This window comes from Rhincodon typus, chromosome 9 (assembly GCF_021869965.1).
Source record: "Rhincodon typus isolate 14 chromosome 9, sRhiTyp1.1, whole genome shotgun sequence".
In the NCBI taxonomy this organism is placed as follows: Eukaryota; Metazoa; Chordata; class Chondrichthyes; order Orectolobiformes; family Rhincodontidae; genus Rhincodon; species Rhincodon typus.
In genome coordinates, this window is record NC_063340.1 from 7320084 (window position 1) to 7342623 (window position 22540).

General features: G+C 39.8%; 1 protein-coding gene across 4 annotated transcripts in view; it reads left to right on the forward strand.

The window, feature by feature from the left end:
- Nucleotides 1-22540, forward strand: part of pak5 (p21 protein (Cdc42/Rac)-activated kinase 5) — a 184958-nt gene that overhangs the window by 106330 nt on the left and 56088 nt on the right. For all 4 annotated transcript variants that reach the window (XM_048601449.1, XM_048601450.1, XM_048601452.1 and 1 more), the window contains exon 2: nt 2369-2592. In XM_048601449.1, the coding sequence (XP_048457406.1) occupies nt 2389-2592 (204 nt within the window). In that variant the 5' untranslated portion in view covers nt 2369-2388. The remainder of the gene's footprint in view (nt 1-2368; nt 2593-22540) is intronic.

A 22540-nucleotide genomic window follows, 5' to 3' on the forward strand; every position in this document is an offset into this window, starting at 1 on the left:
CGCTTGGTTTCCCCGATGTAGAGGAAGCCACACCGGGTACAGCGGATATAAAATTTGAGCATGGAAAATACGCTTTATTTACTGCTAATGATTAATTGATTATTATGACAGGAAGGACTGACTGACTGGAACATTATTTTTCCTTCATAAATTCTTCAGATTTATTTTTACTGTGGATAAATAGAAATTGATAAGCTGTGATGGAATTACTAACTGCAAATCATCTGTCTGCACCATATACTCATGCTGCATTGTTTGCTAATCTTACCCTTCAGTTTATGTGAGAAAGGTATTCCATTGTAATTATATTCCTAAATTGCAGGAGTGACTACATTTCAATGTACTTTATTGGTTTTAAAGCCCTTTGAGACATAAAAAATATGTAAGTGCAAGCCCTTCTTTTCCTTTGAAAATGGCAATTTATTTTATATAAAGAAGTTCTGCAAAATATCACAAGTCTTGACTTTTCAGGAACTGTATGTGCAAGATACCAATGAATCATCATTGGTGAATTAAGTATGTTTATAATTTATAGATGATGTATAATTCTATTTGGCTACTGTTTTGATGTTTCTATGCTTCTGTTTTATGGGGTCAGGTTCCATATGTTATGTTGATGGCACACTCTTCTATTTTCACTTTTCACAACTCTACATATCTGTCTGGCATTAAGATATGGATGAGTCAAAAATATTCATCAATTAGACATTAGGAAAACTGACTGCATTGTTTTCAGCCATCAACATAAACAGTGCACTTTTAACATTTATCCCAACCCTTGTCTGCCCATTTGCTGGATTTGAATCATATAGAGTGACACTTCGGTGTTCTGTTTGACCCAAGCCATGATTTAGCATTCATTTTATCCAAGGCTGATTACATCCACCTGTAAAAACATTGCCCACCTCTAAGTTTACCTCCTTAATGAACACCCTCACCCAAATCTCTCTCCAACTGCTGTTAAAACTCTAATTAATGTTGTGTTTTAAATCCCCTGGGGCACTATTTGCCCCAACTCAGGAGTCTTGTGCTCAGTCTTCCATGATCTCCCAACTAATTCAAATAATTCCTTTCTTCTCTGCCCTATGTTAGCTTCAATGCTTTGAGTTGAACATTCTTGCAATAAACTTTTAAATTGTTGTCACACCTTGTTTCTGCAAACTCCATAGCTCTCACTTGCTCTTGCACCCTTGAGTCCACCTCCTGACAAACCTCACTGCATATTTCAGTCGTCCCAGTATGCCTAACAAAATTTTTATTGACCACACTCTTTAGAAACCTCCTGCTATACTCCTGTACTTCGCTTGCCACCCTTTGAATAAAAAAACTTAAAACATAACTTTTCAGCTAGACTTTCAAGTTGTTGAGACTTGCTTATCTCATTATTAATCCCTCTGTTATCTTTCCTCCTCCCACTGTAGAGGATTTAAAAAAAAATCAGCATGAAATGAATTTGGGAAGGTTCCTCAAATTGGCATGATTTTCTTAGGTGCATAGATCCAAATAAAGATTTTTTTAAGAAATAATTTTCAACACAAAAGTATTTACTAAACCTGACCATTGTATACTCATTAAACAATTGAATGGTTCAGAGTAGTTAACACTAGGACATTTTCAGTAGTTTCAAATTGGGTTGCTCCCAGGCACACTTAGTAAAAATGCTTTTCTTTGATTAACTCAGGTCCCAGTTATAGTAATAAAACTCTACCAGATTACTGCTCTCAAAATCTTAAAAGAATATGTCTTAATAGAAAGCAAAATTATATAGCATTATGCTCTATTTCATTGTTGTATTGTACTGGTTCATGCAAAATTTCATGTGATCTGTTTTGGTGCTAATTTGAATTGGAATTTAATCAATACAATTTCAAGGACACTTTAGATGTGACTCACCTTCTGCACCCAAATTCTTAACAGTTCTCAAGCAAGTAACATAATTGGTGCATAGAAATTGAAAACTTTCACTATTTTGACCTTGCAGTCTTCCACAGAGAAAAAAAATAGCATGAAGCTTATCAAAGTAGCATTCATTTCTTAAAATAATTTATTTTAAAGTTGCCTCAGTTAATATTTCTTCTCCATCAACCTGCTAAACAGGGTGTGCTTTAATATCATAATGGACATTTTATCTGTGTATTCGTAATTTATACATTTTGTAAGTTTGGATGCAGGGCTTGAAAATGAGGCTGGAGAATTGTGTAAGTTTGGATAGTACCATTATAGAATTTAGTGTATTAAAAAAATCCCCCCACCAACGATTCTCTTGTGTTGCACTTGCAGTGATACAGGTGACTTTTGTTTTCCCCTTTTTATCATGTTGTTAAGATTGGCAAACTCTTCAGTGTGTCTTGTTCTCTCATTGTTGCAGGTCTGTTAGAATTTTCCAGTATGTTTGGAAAGAAGAAGAAACGTCTTGAAATCTCTGCACCTTCTAACTTTGAACATCGGGTTCATACTGGATTTGACCATCATGAGCAGAAGTTTACAGGACTTCCTCAGCAATGGCAGAGTTTGCTTGCAGATACAGCAAATAGACCAAAACCTGTGGTTGACCCATCCTGTATAACTCCTATACAGTTAGCTCCTATGAAGGTATGAATTCATTGCTTTTCATGCTGCAGTTTATGACCTGCATTGCCTTTTGCATTTAACATTATTATATTGAAAGATTAGGTGCTATTATCTATAATGCAACCTACAGGCAGTTACAACTTGGCAATAGGGTTTGTAACAAGAAATCTGTAAATAATACATTCAAATGTTACAATTACTCAGTTAATAATCTAGGAGTTTTATATATGATTATAAAAGTAGCTCTATCAGTTTTTTTTTGTCAAAGCAGAAGGAATGAGGGACACAATTCTGAAAATGTGGGATCTCTGATACTGTGCAATATGTTGACAGTTCTTTTGCTGCAAGGTACATGAAGGTGAGAAATGCTGATCGTTCCAGAGTTCCTTTTCCAAGGCCGCAAGCAAAGAGATTGGTGGTTTATTGACATGAGAACAAGTCCATCTGCTTTAGCTGTGTTCTGCCACTTAACTGAAAATATTTTTAATTCTCGGTGTTTCCTTCTGAGTCAGTAAATATTGTTGCTGTCTACAGTCTGCCTTATGGTGCAGTTTCTTTGCAAACTGAGGTATGTAGAAAAACAGCAGGCAGCAATGATTTGAAAGCCTATTCTAGCTAAAGGCTATACCCCTTGTGACTAGGCATCAGAATTTTTGTGGAAGAATAGTGACATCATATTACTGATGTTGGTTTTTAATACTTGTATGTAGGTTCAACATCTACAGTGAATAGGCTTGGTTCTTATTGATGGCTAGCAGTCTTCCTTGAGATTCTCTGACCTTCCAACTAATATCATAAGAACATAAGAAATAGAAGCAGGATTAAGCCATCTGGTCCATCAAGCCTGCTCCATCATTCAGTAAGATCATGGCTGATCTTTTCGTGGACTCAGCTCCACTTACCCGCCCGCTCATCATAACCCTTAATTCCTTTACTGTTCAAAATTCCATCTACCTTTGCCTTAAAAACATTCAACAAGGTAGCCTGAACTTCTTCTCTGGGCAGGGAATTCCATAGATTCACAACTTTTTGGGTGAAGAAGTTCCTCCTCAACTCAGTCCTAAATCTGTTCCCCCTTATTTTGAGGCTGTGCTCCCTAGTTCTAGTTTCACCTGCCAGTGAAAACAACCTCCCTGCTTCTATCTTATCTATTCCCTATTTAATTTTATATTTTTCTATAAGACAACACCCCTCCATTCTTCTGAATTCCAGTGAGTATAGTCCCAGTCTACTCAATCTCTCCTCATAAACCAACCCTCTGAATTCTGGAATCAATCTAGTGAATCTCCTCTGTACCCGTTCCAGTGCCTGTACATCCTTTCTCAGGTAAGGAGACCAAAACTGGACGCAGTTCTGTAGGTGTGGCTCACCAGCACCCTATACACCTGCAGCATAACCTCCCTATTTTTAAACTCCATCCCTCTAACAATGAAGGACAATATTCCATTTGCCTTTTTAATTGCCTGCTGCACCTGCAAACCAACTTTTTGTGTTTCATGCACAAGGACATCCAGGTCACTCTGCACTCTGCACAGCATGCTGTAATTTTTCACCATTTAAATAATAGTTCATTTTGCTGTTATTCCTACCAAAATGGATGACTTCACATTTACCAACATTGTACTCCATTGCCAGACCCTTGCCCACTCACTTAACCTATCGATAGCCCTCTGTAGACTTTGTGTCCTCTGCAAACTTCGCTGTACCACTCATTTTAACATCATCTGCGAACTTTGACACACTACACTTGGTCCCAAATCTAAATCATCTATGTAAATTGTAATCAGAACTGTGAGTTGCTGTAAAATGATTATAATAACTCCCTGTAATAGATGTGTTTCAATATCTGTAGTCACAGAACAGAGCCATTTTGATGGGAGGAGTGGCATTCAGTATTTCGAAACACAGAAAATAGGAACTGGAGTAGACCATTTGGCCCTTTGAGCCATTCAGTATGATCATGGCTGGTCATCCAACTCAGTACACTGTTTCCACTTTCTCCCCATACTGTTCAAACCCTTTTTAGCCCTAAGAACTATATCCAACTCTTTCTTAAAAACTTTCACTATTTTGCCTTGCACTCTTCCACAGAGAATTCCACAGGCTCACCATTCTCTGAGTGAAGAAATTTCTCCTCATTTCAGTCCTAAATGGCCTACCCTGTGTCCTTAAATTGAGAGCCCTCGTTCTGGACTCCCCAGACTTTGGGAACATCTGCATTTATCCTGTCAATTCCTTTATAATTTTAATGGTTTCTATGAGAACCTCCTCCGCCAACCGCATCCACCCCCCAAACTTTTAAACTCCAGGTGCTCCTAACTGATCCAGGTCTCTCTTCATTGCCAGAACATCCTTCCTCGGGTAGAGACACTAAAACTGCACACAGTACTCCTGAATGTGTTCTCACCGAGGCCCTGTACAATTGCACAAAGATATCCCTGATCCTGTACTCGAATCCTGTCACTGTGACAGGCCAACATAACATTTGCCTTCTTCACCACCTGCTGTGCAAGGACGTTCAGGTCTTATTGCATCTCCCCTTTTCCCAATCTGTCACCATTCAGATAATAATCTGTCTTCCTGCTTTTGCTACCAAAGTGAGAGAACCTCATATTTATCCACATTATGTTGCATTGTCGTGCGTTTGCCGACTCAACTTGTCCAAATCACACTGAAACATCTATGCATCCTCCTTATAGTTCACCCTCCCACCTAGCTTTGTGATGTTAGCAAACTTGAATAGATCAAACTTAATTCTATCATCTAAATCATTAAGACATAATGTGAATAGCTGAAGTCCAAGCTCTAGTCACGACACACCATTCAGAAAAAGACCCATTTAATCCAACTCTGCTTTTTGTCTGCCAACCAATTCCCTGCCCATGTCACTACACTGCCCCTAATCCCATGAACGTTACTTTATAGGTTAATTTTTCATGTAGGGCCTTTATCAAAAGGCTTCTCAAATTAAACCACATCCACTGGCTCCCTGTTACCAACTCTGCTAGTTCTCCATAGTGATAATTAAAGTCATACCCATTTGCCTCTATTTGTGCTTTCAAATCATCAATCTTGTAATGAATACTGCCTTCATCTAGATTGTGTTTAACTTTGTCTTTTTTAGCATTATTCGACATTCTGGTCTTATTCGATGCTTGCCTCCTTTTTGTCTACCTTTGAACGTTGCTTGCTACATTTCTACTTCCTGCAACCAGTTTTTCTTCCCTTCAATCTAAGCCCCTGTTCAGATTCCCATTCACCTGCTAATTGAGTTAAACCTTGCCCAGTAGTACTAGCAAATCTCACTGTGAGGATGTTAGCCGTAGTCCTCCCAAGATGCAACTTGACCATCATATACAGGTGCCATCTGTCTCAAAAAACAGTGCCAATATCTCAGAAATTGGCTGTCCTTCCTACATGTATTTTCCAGCAACATGTTCATTCGCTGAATCCTCTGTTCACATGCTCACTAGCACAGTTTGATGGCATGTGCAGCTTTTCCATTGATGCTGATAGGCCCATGGATTCTAAACCAGGGTAGTGGGGTATTGTCTGGACACTATTGGCTGCCACTGTGGATTCATGTTTGAGTTGTTCAGAATGTTCTTTACTTCATTTGACAAATGGCATTGTCATCCTTAAGGAGAGAGACATCGTTCTAATAAAATGAAGATGATGTTATCCATTTGTTTGGTTTATAACTAAACCTAGTAGCTTTGGATAAAGTCCAAGTCCACACACTTTTCATGAGAGCATTATTTCAGTTAGCTATACTGCATAAAACACTTCCTCCACTAATTATTAGCTCCCCATATTTATACAACCACTTCTCACCTAATTAACCCTTGATAAAGTATTGATTAACTGTTAGAAAATCAGAAATTGCAGGTCTGACAGCATCTGTGAAGAGAGAAATACAGTTAACCTTCTGTGTCCAGTGACTCTTTTTCAGAATTGATTGTAGCTAGGAAAAGATTGGAATATATGGTGAAGATGGGGTGAGGGTAGGGGGGAGGAGTAAATGGTAGGTGGAGATGGAGCTCGGAGAAAGAGAAAACAAAAACAAAGTTGTTGGAAAAGCCCAGCGGGTCTGGCAGCATTTGTGAAGGAAAAAAAGAGTTAACATTTTGGGTCCGGTGACCCTTCCTCAGTTCTGAGGAAAAAGCTTTGTTTTTGTTCCTGATTTGCAGCATCCGCAGTTCTTCCTGTTTTTATTTAGAAAGAGAAAACAGATGGTCACCAAAAGGAATTGGTAAAGGTCAGCCTGGGAGAATGAATTAGCTGCTAATGGGACCCATTAGTGGCTAGCAATAGGTTGTTTGTGGTAAGCAGCACATGTAATGACAAGTGCGTTTGGGTTGAGGCAAAGAGAAAGTGCTCAAGCCCTAAAATTGTTTAACTCAACATTGAGTCCAGAAGTCACTGGAACATTGCAGCAAGCCCGAGACAGAGATGTTGGCCAGGGAACACAATGGTGTGTTAAAGTGACAGGCAACCGGAAGCTTGGTCATTTCTGTGGATAGAATGTAGGTGTTCTGCAAAGTGGTCGCCCATTCTGTGCTTCATCTCCCCAATGTTGAAGAGACCACATTGTGAGCTTTGAATACAGAAAACTAGATTGAGTGAAGTGCAGGTAATTTGCTGCTTCACCTGGAAGGTCTGTCTGGGGCCTTGGATAGTTAGGAAGGAGGAAATAAACGGGCAAGTGTTATATCTTCCGTGATTGCCTTGGATGGTGGCAACTGTTTCTTTGTTCCACTAGGTCTCAGACATCCCTTCAGATCCTAGAGATAGTAGGAACTGCAGATGCTGGAGAATCTGACGTAACAAGGTGTAGAGCTGGATGAACACAGCAGGCCATTTCTGAAGAAGGGTCTAGGCCCGAAACGTCAGCCTTCCTGGCTCCTCTGATGCTGCTTGGCCTGCTGTGTTCATCCAGCTCTACACCTTGTTATCTCTCTTCCTTCAGATCCTGTTAGATTACGACAGAAGACTCCATATATCAATATAAATACAGAATGTATTGTTACTAAGTCACTGCATCAACTAGTGAAGAGGGAATTATTTTGACCCTGTTGTTGACCAAGGTCTCCCAGGTTCCTAGCATCTTCCTGTCATCAATTCTCCATCACCACAAGACTCGACACCTGGTCTCTAGCAGAAGCCTGCACTTAACTTTATTTAATGTGAGATCATTCAGTATCATCATCATCCACATGATCACGATGGTTTGGTGATCCAATTTCATTACCATATCAAGCCACAAAGACCGAGACCACCTTACCAGTGCAGTTGCGTTCCATCTTCACAGCTGGTGAGGCATGCAGCCTCCCCTTGCCTGTTTTGCCCCTGCCAAAGTTTTTGGACTTTGCTTTTTCCGGCATCTCCCATTGTCCCATAGCTGCCCCCTTCAGGAATAAGGAGCTCCCAAAGGCACAGCTTAAGGGATCTTTGAGCACACAAGCCTTCACCGCGTCAAGGTAACGATCAGGATGGCTTACAAGTATCTTTAATCATATCTGTCCTAGTGTTATGCTACAACTCACAATAGCATTAGTATACTGGGTGAATTAAAAAAAAGCTACCCAATTTCAATCTATCACCAGTGAACGGTGAATAAATGAGCAATACAGTGTACACATTACATTGATGGTTTCTTTACCAGGTCTCAAAGAGAAAACCATACTTTGTTGATGACAGATAACCATATTAGCACCATTTTTGTTTCTGGACATGACCAATGAGTTCTAATTAGATTGGCCTATTCTATTATGTGGGTAATTCTTCATTGAATAATCTGTCTCAAATGAGATGGAAATTAACCTAACTGATAATTCCAAAAAAGTTTTTTGGTGGTAACAGGACAGTGGGAAATTAGTAATATTGGTACAGAGCCTATCAAATACTGCATAATTTCTGGGAGTTTACAATCCCAACAGATCGTAGGTCGAAAACACTACATTTTGTGTGTAGCAAGGCACACAAATGATTGAGGATGTTTGAAATCTATCGTGAGAGTTTTCCCAATTAGAATTTGTTTCAGGTTTAGTGGAGGAGTAAGATTAATAAATCTTCAGATTAATTTGTCAATTGAGTGAAAATGAAAAATGCTCAGGAAGACTTCAACATTGACCCAAGTTTGCATCGCTAAACAGATAGGATAGCATTCCAATATTTGTTAAGCAGCTGACAAAGGCACCAATGTAGAATCTTTTCAACAAGTGCATATTCTGCATTTACTAATGAAGGTACAAGGGTGTGGACATATCTTACATTATCACTTGCAAATCCCTTTATTCTTTTAATCCCTTTTCTACGTGGTTCCAAGTAAGATGACTGATTCTTTATGCTTGATTGTAAAATATATTGATACATTATAGTATTCAAGTCCAGAAAGAAGTATGATCTTTAGTGTTTTATGTATTAAACATAATACTATTTATGCTATTTCAATATTTTTATGGTCCATGCAACCCAGTACACTGTGCAGGGAGGCTTGGAGTTCCAGTAGTTGACAAGTGCGAAATAAATTAATATGGCTGCTAATTAATTTCAGTTCCAACAAGAGAACCGGGCTGATCTTCACTAGGCATTTGAAGTGGGAGGTTAGCACACTGAATGTGTTCTGCAAATGTGTAAACTGCAGGGAATAAAAACAGGAGTTGCAGGAAAAGCTCAGCAGGTCTGGCAGCATCTGTGAAGAAAAAAAACCAGAGTTAGCGTTTCAGGTCCGATAACCCTTCCTCAGAACTCAGGGAATGTTTGGTTAGCTCAGTTGGCTAGATGGCTGGTTTGTGATGCAGAGTGATGGCAACAGTATGTGTTCAATTCCTGTGCTGGCTGAAGTTACCATGAAGGACTCACCTCCTCAATTTTTTCCCTTGCCTGAGGTGTGGTGACTCTTAGGTTAAACCACTACCAGTTGTCTCTCTGTAATGAGAGAGCAGCCCTACAGGCCAAAAGGACTATGGGGACTTTACCTTTACCTAAAAAGAGAACCTGCAGTTTAAGGTAGAATTCATGAATTAATGTTTGAGTTGATAATGAATATGTGGCATTGTAGACCTGATCTGAACTGGTAACTTAAAACCCTTTGCTGGAATTTTTGGCTTTGTTTTGCACAAGTAGAAAACGCACGCTTTCAGGAACTTTCAAAATCCCTGCACGATTTCAGTTGGTGCAAGCTACTGTAATTTTCACTTTTCAATATTTGATGGTTATGTTTTATAAGTGAAAATATTACAACCGGAGACAAAAGTGTGTTTGCTGTTTGTCGACCAAATGCTTTTGTTATGTTTTGATGTGCTTTTTGATCGTTTATTTCTCATCTTGATTTTTAAAAACGCGTTGCATATTGTTATTTGGACAGATAATATAGCAGGTTTTCAATGGGTATGTTGCAGCTAGTGATTTTATATCAGCATGGAAATTTGAACCAAAAGTAGGCCTTCCAGTCCCCTAGCCATTCAATAAGGTGATAGCTGATCTGACTATGGCCTCAACTCCCACATTCCCACCTATACCCAATAACCTTTGACCTTAATTGTTAGTTAAGAATCTAGCTACTTCTGTAGTATAGTGAATGGAGGAAGGTACTAGTGAAATAACATTCATATGGGTATAGTGGAAAATATTAAGAGATATTGTTAGGGACGCATTTGATAGGAACCCTTTGTATTTTAGAAAGTTTTGCAATCCTGGGGAAATCTTTGAAGCTTGCCCTCCAATAGTATGAATTGTGTCTTTATGCATGAAAACTTTTCCCTACATTAAAACACACCTGTTACAATGTTGTTTTCTTTTACAGCATATTTTGAGACATCCATCCCAATAGCATGTTCAGTCTCTGCAATTCCAAAATAATATTAGTTTAAACAAAACCCACTTGGATGTATTAAACTGTGTATTTCATAGTCATTTGATAATTTCCTAGTGTTATTTGGACATAGGTTAGGGTAATTGTCTCTCGTGTCAAAATTGCTTGTTTAATAAGAATATAATTCTTGAAACCTTTCTTGGAGGAAAATGAAGTAAGGCTGCCCTCTAGAGGTCACCATTATTTAATTCAGCCTAGTAAATTAGAATATACATGTTTAATCCTCTCTCTCTGTTCAGTCACTGACGATCTTATCAATGTGTCTCTTTTCTCATCTGATGGTTGATATTTTGGTTCCTCATTCCCTAGAACCTGAATGTCAAAATTCCTGTCCTCCTTGTATGTGTCCACCTGTGAATTTGTCCATTTAAATTCTCCAGCTACAAGTTAGCTCACAGGCTCACACTGTTCTTCTGACTGCTGCCAGAGCTACAAAATAGGATGGAAAGGGTTGCTGCCAACCTGGGCAGAGAATGTAATGTGCAGTGTACATGTCCAGAGATCGATGATCCAGATATGGGACAAACCACATCCCAGATGCAGACAAGCTGGGACATGCAGTCAGTTATAGGAGGTCACTCTGATTGAATCTCTTTTTTTTTAAATTAATCCATGAGATATGGTCCCACTGGCTAGCCGTATTTATTTTTATTGCCCCTCCCTAACTGCCGTGGAGAAGGTGGTGTTCTTGAATCATTGCAGTCCTCAGGTTGTAGGGCACACAGTGGTGTTAGGGAGGAAGTTCAGGATTTTGACTCAGCGACAGTGCAAAAGCAGTGATGAAGTTCCAAGTCTCAATGACACCAAGACGCTATAGCAGAATGGGAGTGCTTGTGCATCAACATTTTGCTTAGGAATCCTTCTTGGTCTGTAGGAGAAGGAACCAAAACCAGTCAGAGTAGTACCAGAGTGAGAGGAAACCTGCCACTTTATTAGCCAGCGCACTCTACACCTTCAGGGAAAGACAATAAGTGAAGCCCACATTTGCTGTTCCATGAAAGTCGCATCTATTCAGTGCCTGAGAATTAAACCTACCGTTTCTATTCTAGCACATCCTGGCAAATTCAAATTTTTCAGGTACTTAACACTTAGAACCACAATTGCATGCTTAAACTAGACCTTCTAACAGGCATGTACTGATAGCACAGCAGCAATGAAAACCTATACCCAAGAAGATAATCCCTAAGACTTTTAATATATGTCATGCAAATATCCTCAAAAACACTGGATGATGCACTGTTTGTCATCCACATTATTGAATAGATGATTTTGCCTTGGCACTCATTTAAGCAGTTTCGTGGCCTTGGATTTTGGTAATATCACCTACATTAATGTGAAAAATCTGTTTTAAAAACCACCCTGAAATTATGTGAAATTAATCATAACTAATTTGAGAAATGGGTGCCATGTGCAACCTATTGACAATATTTTAATTCTTTTGTGGGGAGTGGACATCGCTGCTGTCAGTCCACCTACGAAAGAAGTGCACCTGAGCACATATGTAAAACATATGGTACACAGTTCAGTTCACAAGAGGATGAAGTTATGCTATTAACGCTTAAATTGTGATACAATCTTACAGATAAGACAGAGGAATCATTCATGGAAATGACCTGTACCAATATCTCTGAATGAATACTGAAGGTGGACTTAAAATCTGTAACACTCCACCATTCATGTTACTTTTATTTATTTACAGTTGATTGCCCCTTAATGTAGTTTTTATGGTCTCATTGGTATACAATCTTTGCCCATCTGTGCTTTTTGCTTCCAACCCTTTCCTTTGCCCTGTAATTATTTTATTTCTTTCTTTCCTGCCTTGACTCCATTCATTTGTCTCATTATTTTGACCTGCCACTCTGTGACTATTCATTTATTTGCTTCCTTGCAACTTGTCTCTTCTCTTTTTATTTAATGCCTTAAACCACTCAACTGTTTATGTCCTTCTTTTTAGGCTCATTCCTTTCTAATTATTTCCTTCCTTCCAAATGAAATATTTTTCATTTATTTCACTCTGACAGACACTGATCACAGTCACAAGACATGAGCACTCCTGGTGTCACTTTGCCAAAGCTTGAGGCCTCTGCATCAGAACAGACTTGCTCCACCTCAGCTGTAGAGTCAGGAAGTGCATTTGGATGTAATGGGAGGGAGATAATAAAGAAAATGTATTGAGGGCACTTTGGTGGCATGGGTGAAGAAGGCTATCATGTTTCTTGTGTTTTGTATGGAAATGCTGTTAACTGTAACTTCCATGCATCTGCTTCAGAGTCTCTCTGTGTAAGTGCACAGTGCATTGTCATGCCAGTGGGCAGCAGTTCATGGCCAAATAGGAAGCTGCGTGATTTGAGCTTTGCACACAGAACTGCTGACATCAGCTAAAATCAGAGAAAACAGTATGTACAGGTGGCTTTTCGTGCTGCTGGCACCTTTAGCCGTCCTGGACAACAATTTCTAATGCTTCAGTTCTTCTGTGCACAACGGCTTCTCTGCCAAAGAGTTGTCCAATTGTGGCTGTGCCAGGGAGGTGCCATGTTCAGAAGGGGTCAGTGAGATTGCACCTTACAAGACTTTGTACTTGACCTTTTAGGACTCATGACCCATGTTCTACCACTTCAGAAGGTATTGGAGCAATGTGTGGATTCTCATGATCTACCCTGCCCACTTGGAGTGTGGTCATAGCCACTTGCTTCCAATTGCATGCTTTGGGTTTCCTGCATTATGAAAGGCAACAGTGAGCACTGCCCCTCATGGGCCCCCAGCCTCAAATTGACCATGCTGGTGAGCCCCCAGATATCCATATTCCCTCCCTGGTAGACCATCCTATCAACCCCGTAGGATTCACACTTCCACAATGCCCCACCCAACCCCTCTACATGTGTCTATTACTACTTGCCCTTCCCACCCAGACCCAGGCAACATTGAGGTGATTCAGAACAAGTGGTGAGCCGAATCTGCCAGGTACATGTTCTAGTCTCCTTATCAAGTTTGGCTGATGTCAGCTTGTTTGGTGAATTTGATTAGCTAGGAGTTTGGATATTGATGAAGTGAGTTGCAGTATTAACAAGGCATTTAACAAGCAATAATGAGTACTGGCAACCTGCCACTTCCTGGTAAAAATCACGCCATGCCCCTTTTCAAAAGTATAAAAGATGGAGTGAGTATTCTCAATGCTGAGATGGGACTTGCCACCCTTGTCACTATATTCTGCCTCACATCTCATCATAGCCCACGACTCCTATAAGATTCTGTTCAAACTTATCGTGTGGATACATCAAGTGATTAGGAAGACCGTGAATTGGGAGTATACAAATACAGAAGTCTTGCTAGGGTCTTGCAAGGCTTCGGTGAGACTGCGCCTGGAATACTGTGTGCAGTTTTTCTCTCTGCATTTAAGAAAGGACGTGTTTGCTTTGGAGATGGTGCCACAAAGGTTCACTGAAGTGGTACAGAAACAGAAGTTGCTAGCAGGTCTGGCAGCATCTAGCAGCATTTGTTCTGTAGTCTACAATCTCCTGCCATTTTAGTGCTCCTCCAGATTCTTCTTAAATATTGCAAGTATACTTACCCACACCACCCACTCTGTCAGTGAATTCCAGTTTTCCACCACCCTCTGGGTGAACAAAAACTTTCCTCAGATCCACTTTAAAGTGCTTACTCCTCACCTTCAACTTATGCCCTTTGGTCTTAGACCCATCTGCCATGGGGAAAAGATTCTCATGATCTACCCTGTCTATGCCTCTCATAATTTTGTATACCTCAACATGATCCTCCCCTCAGCCTGCTCTGCTCCGGGGAAAACAACCCAGTCTATGCAGTCTCGTCTCATAACTGAGACTTTGCGTCCCAGGCAACATCCTAATGAATCTCCTCTGCACTCTTTCCAGTGCCATTACATCCTTCCAATAGTGTGGCAACTCGAACAGCACACAGTACTCCATCAGTGGCCTAACCAATGTTTTACAAAGCTGTAACAAGACTTCCTTGCTCCTATATTCTACACCCTGGCTAATGAACGCAAGTGTTCTGTATGCCTACTTCACCACCCTGACTACCTGCTCTGATGCCTTCAAGGACCTGTGGACATGTACACCAAGGTCTCTTTGTTCTCAGTGGTCCTGATGGACCTACAATTCACTATGTACGACCTTCTCTTCTTCGACCTCCCAAAATGCATCACCTCACCCTTATCGGGATTAGATTCTATCTGCCATTGCTAATCCTGATGTGCCAGCTGATCAATATCAGAAAAAATTTTTTTGAAGAAGGGTCTAGGCCGGAAATGTCAGCTTCCCTGCTCCTCTAATGCTGCTTGGCCTGCTGTGCTCATCCAGCTCTACACCTTGTTATCTCAATTTTGGATCCAGTTGCCAACTTGCCTGGGATCTCATGGATTCTCACCTTTTGGACCAGTCTTCTATGTGGGACCTTGTCAAAGGCCTCACTGAAGTCCATGTAAACCACATCAACTACACTAGTCTCATCAATATATTTTGTCAACTTTTCAAAAAAATTCTATTAAATTAGCTAGACAGGATCTGCCTCCAGCAAATCCTTGCTGACTATCCCTGATCAATCAGTGCCCTTTCAAGTGCTGGTTAATGCTGTCCCTCTGAATTTTTTCCAATAATTTCTACACCACTGAGGTCAGAGGAGCTGGTCTGTAATTACCTGCCTTTTTCTTGCTGCCCTTCTTGCATGAAGGAACCACATGAGCTATTCTCCAGTCATCTGTCACTTTACTTGTGGCCAATGAAATAGTACATATCTCTGCTAGGGTCCCAGCATTCTCTTCTCTTGCCTCCCATAGCATCCTGGGATACATCTCATCAGGCCCAGGGTATTTATGCACCTTTACGCCTGCTGAAACATCTAATACCTCCTCCTTATTAAGCGTAACATGCTGTAGAACCTCACCATCCCAAGTGAAATCTCCAGCTACAATTTCCTTTGTGAATACAGGTAAAAAATATTCATTTAAGACCTCACCCATGTCCTCTAGTTCCAAGCATAGATTGTCCTTTTGGTCTCTTAGAGGCCCCACTCTTTGGTGGTAATCCTGTTCTGAGTTTACATATGAAATACCATGGGGCTTTTCTTAATTACATCTGCCGAAGATATTTAGTGGCCCCTCTTTGCCTCCTAATTTCTTTAATCTACTACCAAACTCTCTCAATTCCTGTTTCAGGACTTCATTTCTTTTTTTTTGCCCATGTGGTTGGTACCAACACATACCACTAGTTGAGGTTGGTTGGCTCGCCGAGCTGGTTTGTTGTTCCACAGACGTTTCGTTACTGTGCTTGATAACATCCTCAGTGCAGCCTCTGATGAAGCGTCGGTGTGTTTTCCCGCCTGGTTTTTAAACTCTGGGGTCCGTTGCGATGGATTGCCTCACTTCCGGGTTTCCTCCATAGTGGAACGTATATGGGGTCGAGTTCAATGTGTTTATTAATAGCATGCTTCGTGGAGTGCCATGCTTCCAGGAATTCTCGTGCTTGTCTCTGCCTAGCTTGTCCCAGGATCTTGGTGTTGTCCCAGTCGAAGTCGTGGGTCTCCTTGTCCATGTGGATTGAGATGAGTGAGTATTGGTCGTGTCTTTTTGTAGCCAGTTGGTGTTCGTTTACTCTTGTTGTTAGTTTCCTTCCTGTTTGTCCGATGTAGTGTTTCTCGCAGTCTCTGCGGGGGATCTTGTAGATGACATTGGTCCTGTCCATGGCGGGGAGTGGGTCTTTAGTTCGGGTGAGCACTTGTCGTAGGGTTGATGTGGGCTTGTGAGCCACTCTGATGCCCAGTGGTCGTAGAAGTCTTGTGGTGAGTTCTGACGTGTTCCTGATGTAGGGTAGTGTGATGAGAGTGTCGGGGAGTGTAGAATCTTTCTGATGCTGTTCCTGTAGGCATTTCCTGACCCAGTTCTTTGGATATCCATTATCCTTGAACACTTGGAAGAGATAGCTGAGACCATACTGACCCAAATGGCAGTCTCTGACCAGGCAGGCAGTGCTGGTGATGTTCCCTCCTCTGCCAGCCCTGCGGGGAATGGACATCCTTCCTCTGTGCCTTTCCATCCACAGGGACCTCCAGACCCATGTCCAAAAAGTAGGCTTGAAGCAGTTATGTTCATTATGGAAAGGGTACTGAGAAAATTATGAGAACTGAAAGCTGATAAGCTCCCAGGTCTCAGTGGACTTCATTTGAGGATCTTAACAGGAGTGGCTGATGAAATAGTAGATGCATTACATTTAATTTGCCAAAATTCCCTAGATTCTGCAAAGATCTCATCAGATTGGAAAACAATGTGTGTGACTCCTCTATTCAAGGAGGGGAGACAGGAAGTTGGAAACTAGAGGCCAGTTAGATTAACATTAGTAATGGGGAAAATCCAGAATCTTTTATTCAGGAGGATGTAGCAGGGCACATGGAAAATCTCAGTGCAATCAGGCAGAGTCAACATGGTTTTGTGAAAGGGAAATTGTGTCCAGCTAGCTTTTTTTTGAGGAAGTAATGAACAATATGAATAAAGGGGAACCTGTGGATATATTAGGCTTAGTTTTCAGAAGATATTTAGACAAAATGCCATATTAACGGTTACTATGTAAACTAAGGGCTAACGATGTAGGGGATTACATAATAGTTTGGGTAGCGGATTGGCTAGCTAACAGGATACCGTTAACATAAATGGGTAATTTTTGGATTTGCAAGAGATGAAGAATGGACTATCACAGAGATTAGTGCTGGAACCTCAGTTTTTCCTAGCATTCTTCATCCAAGTCGTTAACATAAACTATGTGTGGTTGCTAAATTTACTGATGATAGAAAGACAGGTAGGAAGGTAAGTTGTGAAGGGGATATAAGAAGTCTGAAAAATAATATAGACATAATGGGGAAAAAATTGGCAGAAAGAATATAATGTAGAAAATAGTGAATGTATCTATTTCAGCAAGAAGAATAGAAAATCAGATTGTTTAAATAGAGATTGCAGAACTTGGGTATAGAGCGATCAGGGTGTCCTGTTATGAGTCACAATAAGTGAGTATACAGGTACAGTAATTGATTAGGAAGGTAAATGGAGTGTTGTGATTTATTGCAAGGAAAATGAAATATAAATGTAGGAATCTTTTTTTTATAGTTCTGTAGCATGTTGGTGAGACCACATCTGGAGTATTGTGTAAAAGTTTTGCTCTCCTTATTTAAGAAAGAGTAGAAACAAATGGTCGGTGGGATTTGATCAGATCATAAGGTGTAGGAGCAGAAGGAGACCATTCAACCTATTGAGTCTGATGTGCCATGCAATAAGATCATAGCTGATGTGCTAAGTACACTTTCCTGCTCATTCCCATAACCCTTATTTCCCTTCCTGATTTAAGAAAAAAATCTGTCCATCTCCACAGTGGCCCAGCCTTGACAGCCCTCTGTGTGGTAAAGGATTCCACAGATTGACTAACCTCAGAGAAAAAATCTTCATCACTGTCTGAAATGGGTGACCTCTTATTCTGAGATTATGCCCACCTGTCCAGGTCTGCCCCTTAAGACCTCTCCATATCTACCTTTCAAGCTCCCTAATAATCAGCTGCAGAATTTAAATCAAGTTAAATAAATCTAGAATAAAAAAGCAAGTGTCAGTAATGGTAACCATGAAACTAGAGGATTATTGTCTATGAATGCTGTCCTTACCCGGTTGGGCCTCTGAGTCAAGCTACACAACAGAGTGGTTGACTGCCTTCCCAAGGACAATTAGCAATGAGCACCAAACACTATACTTGCAGATGCTGCTGTCACCCTGTGAATAAGAAAAATATGTCATTATAGACAATTACAAAGTTGCCATTTAGAGCATTTAAAGCAGATGCTCACACTTGGTTAATGTGCAATTCATTGTATGTTTCAAGGAGCTCTTGTCGTGCTGTGGTAGTGTCCCTACTTATGAGCCAGAAGGCCTGGATTCAAGTCATACCTGCCCCAGATTTGTGTCATAATGTGTCTGAACAAGTTGATTTTAAAAAAAACTTCATTGTACACTAATCACTTTTAACTAGCAACAGGTTGGAGCTCAAACTTGATGACAAAAACAAGTGTGGTCAATGATTATCTTTGTAGGCCATCCCCACTAAACGGTGCGAAGTTACAACTTGTACTACTAAACACTGACTGAGGTAGCCAATATGCTTCAGACTCATTCCCTACCAGTTTGTGGTATATCGTGCAAATAAGACTGTCTGGACAAATGCAGACTTTTATCTGAATGAGTAACCTATAAGATTGCAGAGAGAAGAATTGCAAATTTGTCCTGAAAGTAATATTTGTTACATTTGTGTTTTCAAAGTGCTTTACAATCAATTAAAAAATTTTTAAACGTGTAGTCGCTGTTGTGTTGTAAGAAACGTGGCAGCTAATTTCTCAGCAAACAATCACAACAACATTGTAATAATGGCCAAATATTCTGGGTTTTTTTGGTCATGATAATTGAGGGATAAACATTAGCAGGACATCAAACAAAGGTCCCCTCTTCTTCAAAATAGTGTCATGGAATCTTCTACATTCACCTAAACATGCAGTGGGGCCTTGTTTTAGCACCTCATTCAAAAAGCAGGTCTCTTTTTTTCACTTGATTTAACAACTAATTCAAAAGGTTGTCAATGAATCAGTCCCTTAGTATGGCACTTGGTGTGAACCTTGATATTTGTACTCAAGCTGATATGAGACCAAAGCCTTGTGATTCAGAGGTGAGTGGACTACCAATTTATACTGCATGGTCTTGTTTTATTTACTTGCTCATAATTTGTTCTTAGTTTCAATAGTAACAGCGCTACAGCTTTAAACAGCATGAGACCTGCGCAAACATGCTCATTTTCATGCACACAGACACACTTACACACATGCTCACAAACACCTTTAGCATCAATGTGGTATCAGAAGTACTGAGGATTTGAATTGGTAAAAGTGACCATGAAGCTGATTGTTGTACAAATGCAACAATGGTTCATTGATCCCATACCAATGTAGTTGACTCTTTACTGCTCTATACAGTAGTTTAGCAAGGCCTAGAGTTGCATCAAACTACAGCTGCAGTTTAGGAATCTATGTTGGCATTGCTTTCATTGTTTCAATGTTGGCCACCACCTCGCTCAGCAACATCACATATTTTTAAGTAGGTCTCCTTTTTATAAACAAATGTATACTTACTAGTAAACCTACATCTTAAATTCAAAAGTCATACTGATGGTGCAATGTGTTGATGTACCAGAGCATACCATTGCTGAGTGGATCACGTATTGTGGAATAGTACATTTTTAAAGATTAGGTGATTACTTTGATCCATGAAAGCCATCCACAATAACAAAAACCTTCAGCTATAATACAGTTAAATATTGTTGATGATTCTCCAAAATACACAAGTCTTAACTGATAGATTCAGCTGTTTTCTCTTTGTACTGCTGTTTGTTTAATTATGCATTAATGATTTCTCCCAATGGTCTTTGCATTTATGTTGTACAATTCTGCCCATTTTAAATATTTCCCTAGAGTATGGAATCAATTATGACAATCTGCACTTACATCGAAATAAGCTTCATGTATCAATTACCATTTGAACTAAATGCAGTCTGGCTTGGACTTCAGTCACAGATTTATTTACATGTAAATTTGAAAATTATTGTTGCTACAAAGAGTATAAACCACTAATGTATTTGCAACTTTACAACAATCTTTTATAAACTGGATTATTCTATTTTAGAACTTGCAATGAGCAATTAAACAGGTTGTCAATGTACACAGTGCTATTTCACAAATTGAGATTGCCTACTATTTGTGCTTTTATATGTTGGAAGGATATCAACCAGTGTACGTTGATTAAAATGTTATTGAATGGCATATTTTACAGTTTTTCAAATTGCTTTTGATTTATGGTCAAATTCCTATTGTTTTACAGTAAACCTTTGTTGGAATTTATATAGTTACACTATATGCAAAAGAAAACACACCCAGAATGCACTCAAAGGCAGATAGACTTGAACACCTGGTTGACACTTTGGTGTGGAAGTCACTCCTTTGTTTTTATCCTTTCACTTGATGCCTGATGTCCTTTGATGAAATTGGAAGTTTATCTATGGAAATCTGTTAGTTTGGTCAAGGAAGGTGTGTTCGTAATGCAGCCAAAAAGGTTACGAACAAACATACAAATTAAGAGGAACAGTAGGCCTAATGTGCTCTCAAACCTGCTCTGCCATTCAATAACAGAATAACTGATCTGATTACTCCATGTTTCTGCCTCCCCTCAATAATGTTTCACGCCCTTGTTTTATCAAGAATCCATCTAGCTACCACTGCCTTCAAAGCATTCAAGGACTCTGCTTCCACTGCCTATTGAGGAAGAGAGTCCCAAAGACTCTGAACCATCTGAAAAAAAATTTAGCTCTGTATGAAATGAATGACCCTTATTTTTAAACAGCAACCTCTATTTTAGATTCTCACACAAGAGCGTAAGAAATAAATGCAGGAGTAGACCATTCAGCTCCTCGAACCTTCCCCGCGAATCAGTAGCTTCATGACCAATCTGTCCCAGACCTTAGTTCCCCCTCCATGGCAGCTCAGCTTAGTCATTAACTCCCTGACATTTCAAAAATCTATCTAACTTCTGTTTAAATATTTTATGATCGAGAAGAGGAAACATCTTTCCACATCTACCCTGTCAAGACCCCTCAATCTTATTTTTCAATCGTTTCCTGTTGCTCTTCTGAATTCCAGATAGCCTGTCCAACAATCCATCAACTTGTAAGTCCTTCCAACATGTGCTAATTTCAGGTATAAAAAAACAGAAAAGAATCCTGGGCAGCCAAGTGTTGGAAGTAAATTAGAGCCTCTATCATCTTTATTCATAACTCCAGCTAACGTGGATCAGATTGATGCAAACAGTCTAGGGTTTGCACCCTGGTCCTGAAGGGCTGATTTTGGGGCCTGCTTCCTTGCCCAACCTCATGGCTCTGTGAGTCAGACCTGCATTTAGGCCAAGAACCTAAGAAGAAGAATGTCGAAAGAAAGGTGGTATATGAGTTATGTTTAATGCCCTAATAATCCAGAAGCTGATCCTTCACTGTCATTGGGTCAAAATCCTGGAAATTCCTCTGTAAGGGCATTGTGAGTCAACCTACAGCACATGAACTGCTGTGGTTCAAAAAGGCAGCTCATCACCACATTCTCAAGGGCAACTGGGGATGGGTAATAAGTGCAGGCCAGCCAGCAGCACCCATATCCCATGAGTGAATAAGAAAAAAAAATCTGAATTAATTTAAAAAATATTAAGCTGGCAATTCCATATGAAATGAACTGGCAATGTTCAGTTTTCAGATGATGAGAATTTACAAGGTGTTCTGTAAATCAGTGCACAGAATTGTTAATATATGTTTGAGGCAAGTTTATTTTCAAACAATGAAATGTGTTAATCTTTGTGAAAAAATTGTAAACTGTTGAAATAAGCGGCTAATTTGACATTTCCATTGTTCTCTTTCAATCCATGTATAGAACTAACAGGCATCATTTTATCATCTAGCTACCTAAATGTGCTCATAGACCTCTACTGTTGATTGGAACTCAGACAGTTGCCTTCATGAATATATTGAATGAGTCAACCACGACAGCTCTTTCTGGCAGGTTATTTTATAATAGAAAGTGAAGTTGTTGCTTTTTATTTATTTTAAGCTCTTGAAAATGTTTACCCAACTTATGCCTCAAACGCAAAAGCATTCAAACATTTACCATCCCAATAAACATTAGAAATGGTCTGTAATTGTAGCAGACCAATCCCATTACATCAAGTCTTCATTTTACAGTGTTATACCAAATTAAATAGGTTTCATTAATTTTTATCATGTATCAAAACATTAGCTTGGCTCAGTTGCTAGTGCTCTCATTTCTCAGTCAGAAATCTTGAACATATAAACGCAGCTGACATTCCAGTGCTGTATGGAGGTGGTGACTTTCAATTGAGACATAAAAACTAAGTTCTTGGAATGTAAGAGATAGTAGGAAGTGCCGATGCTGGAGAATCTGAGGTAACAAGGTGTAGAGCTGGATGAACACAGCAGGCCAAGCAGCATCAGA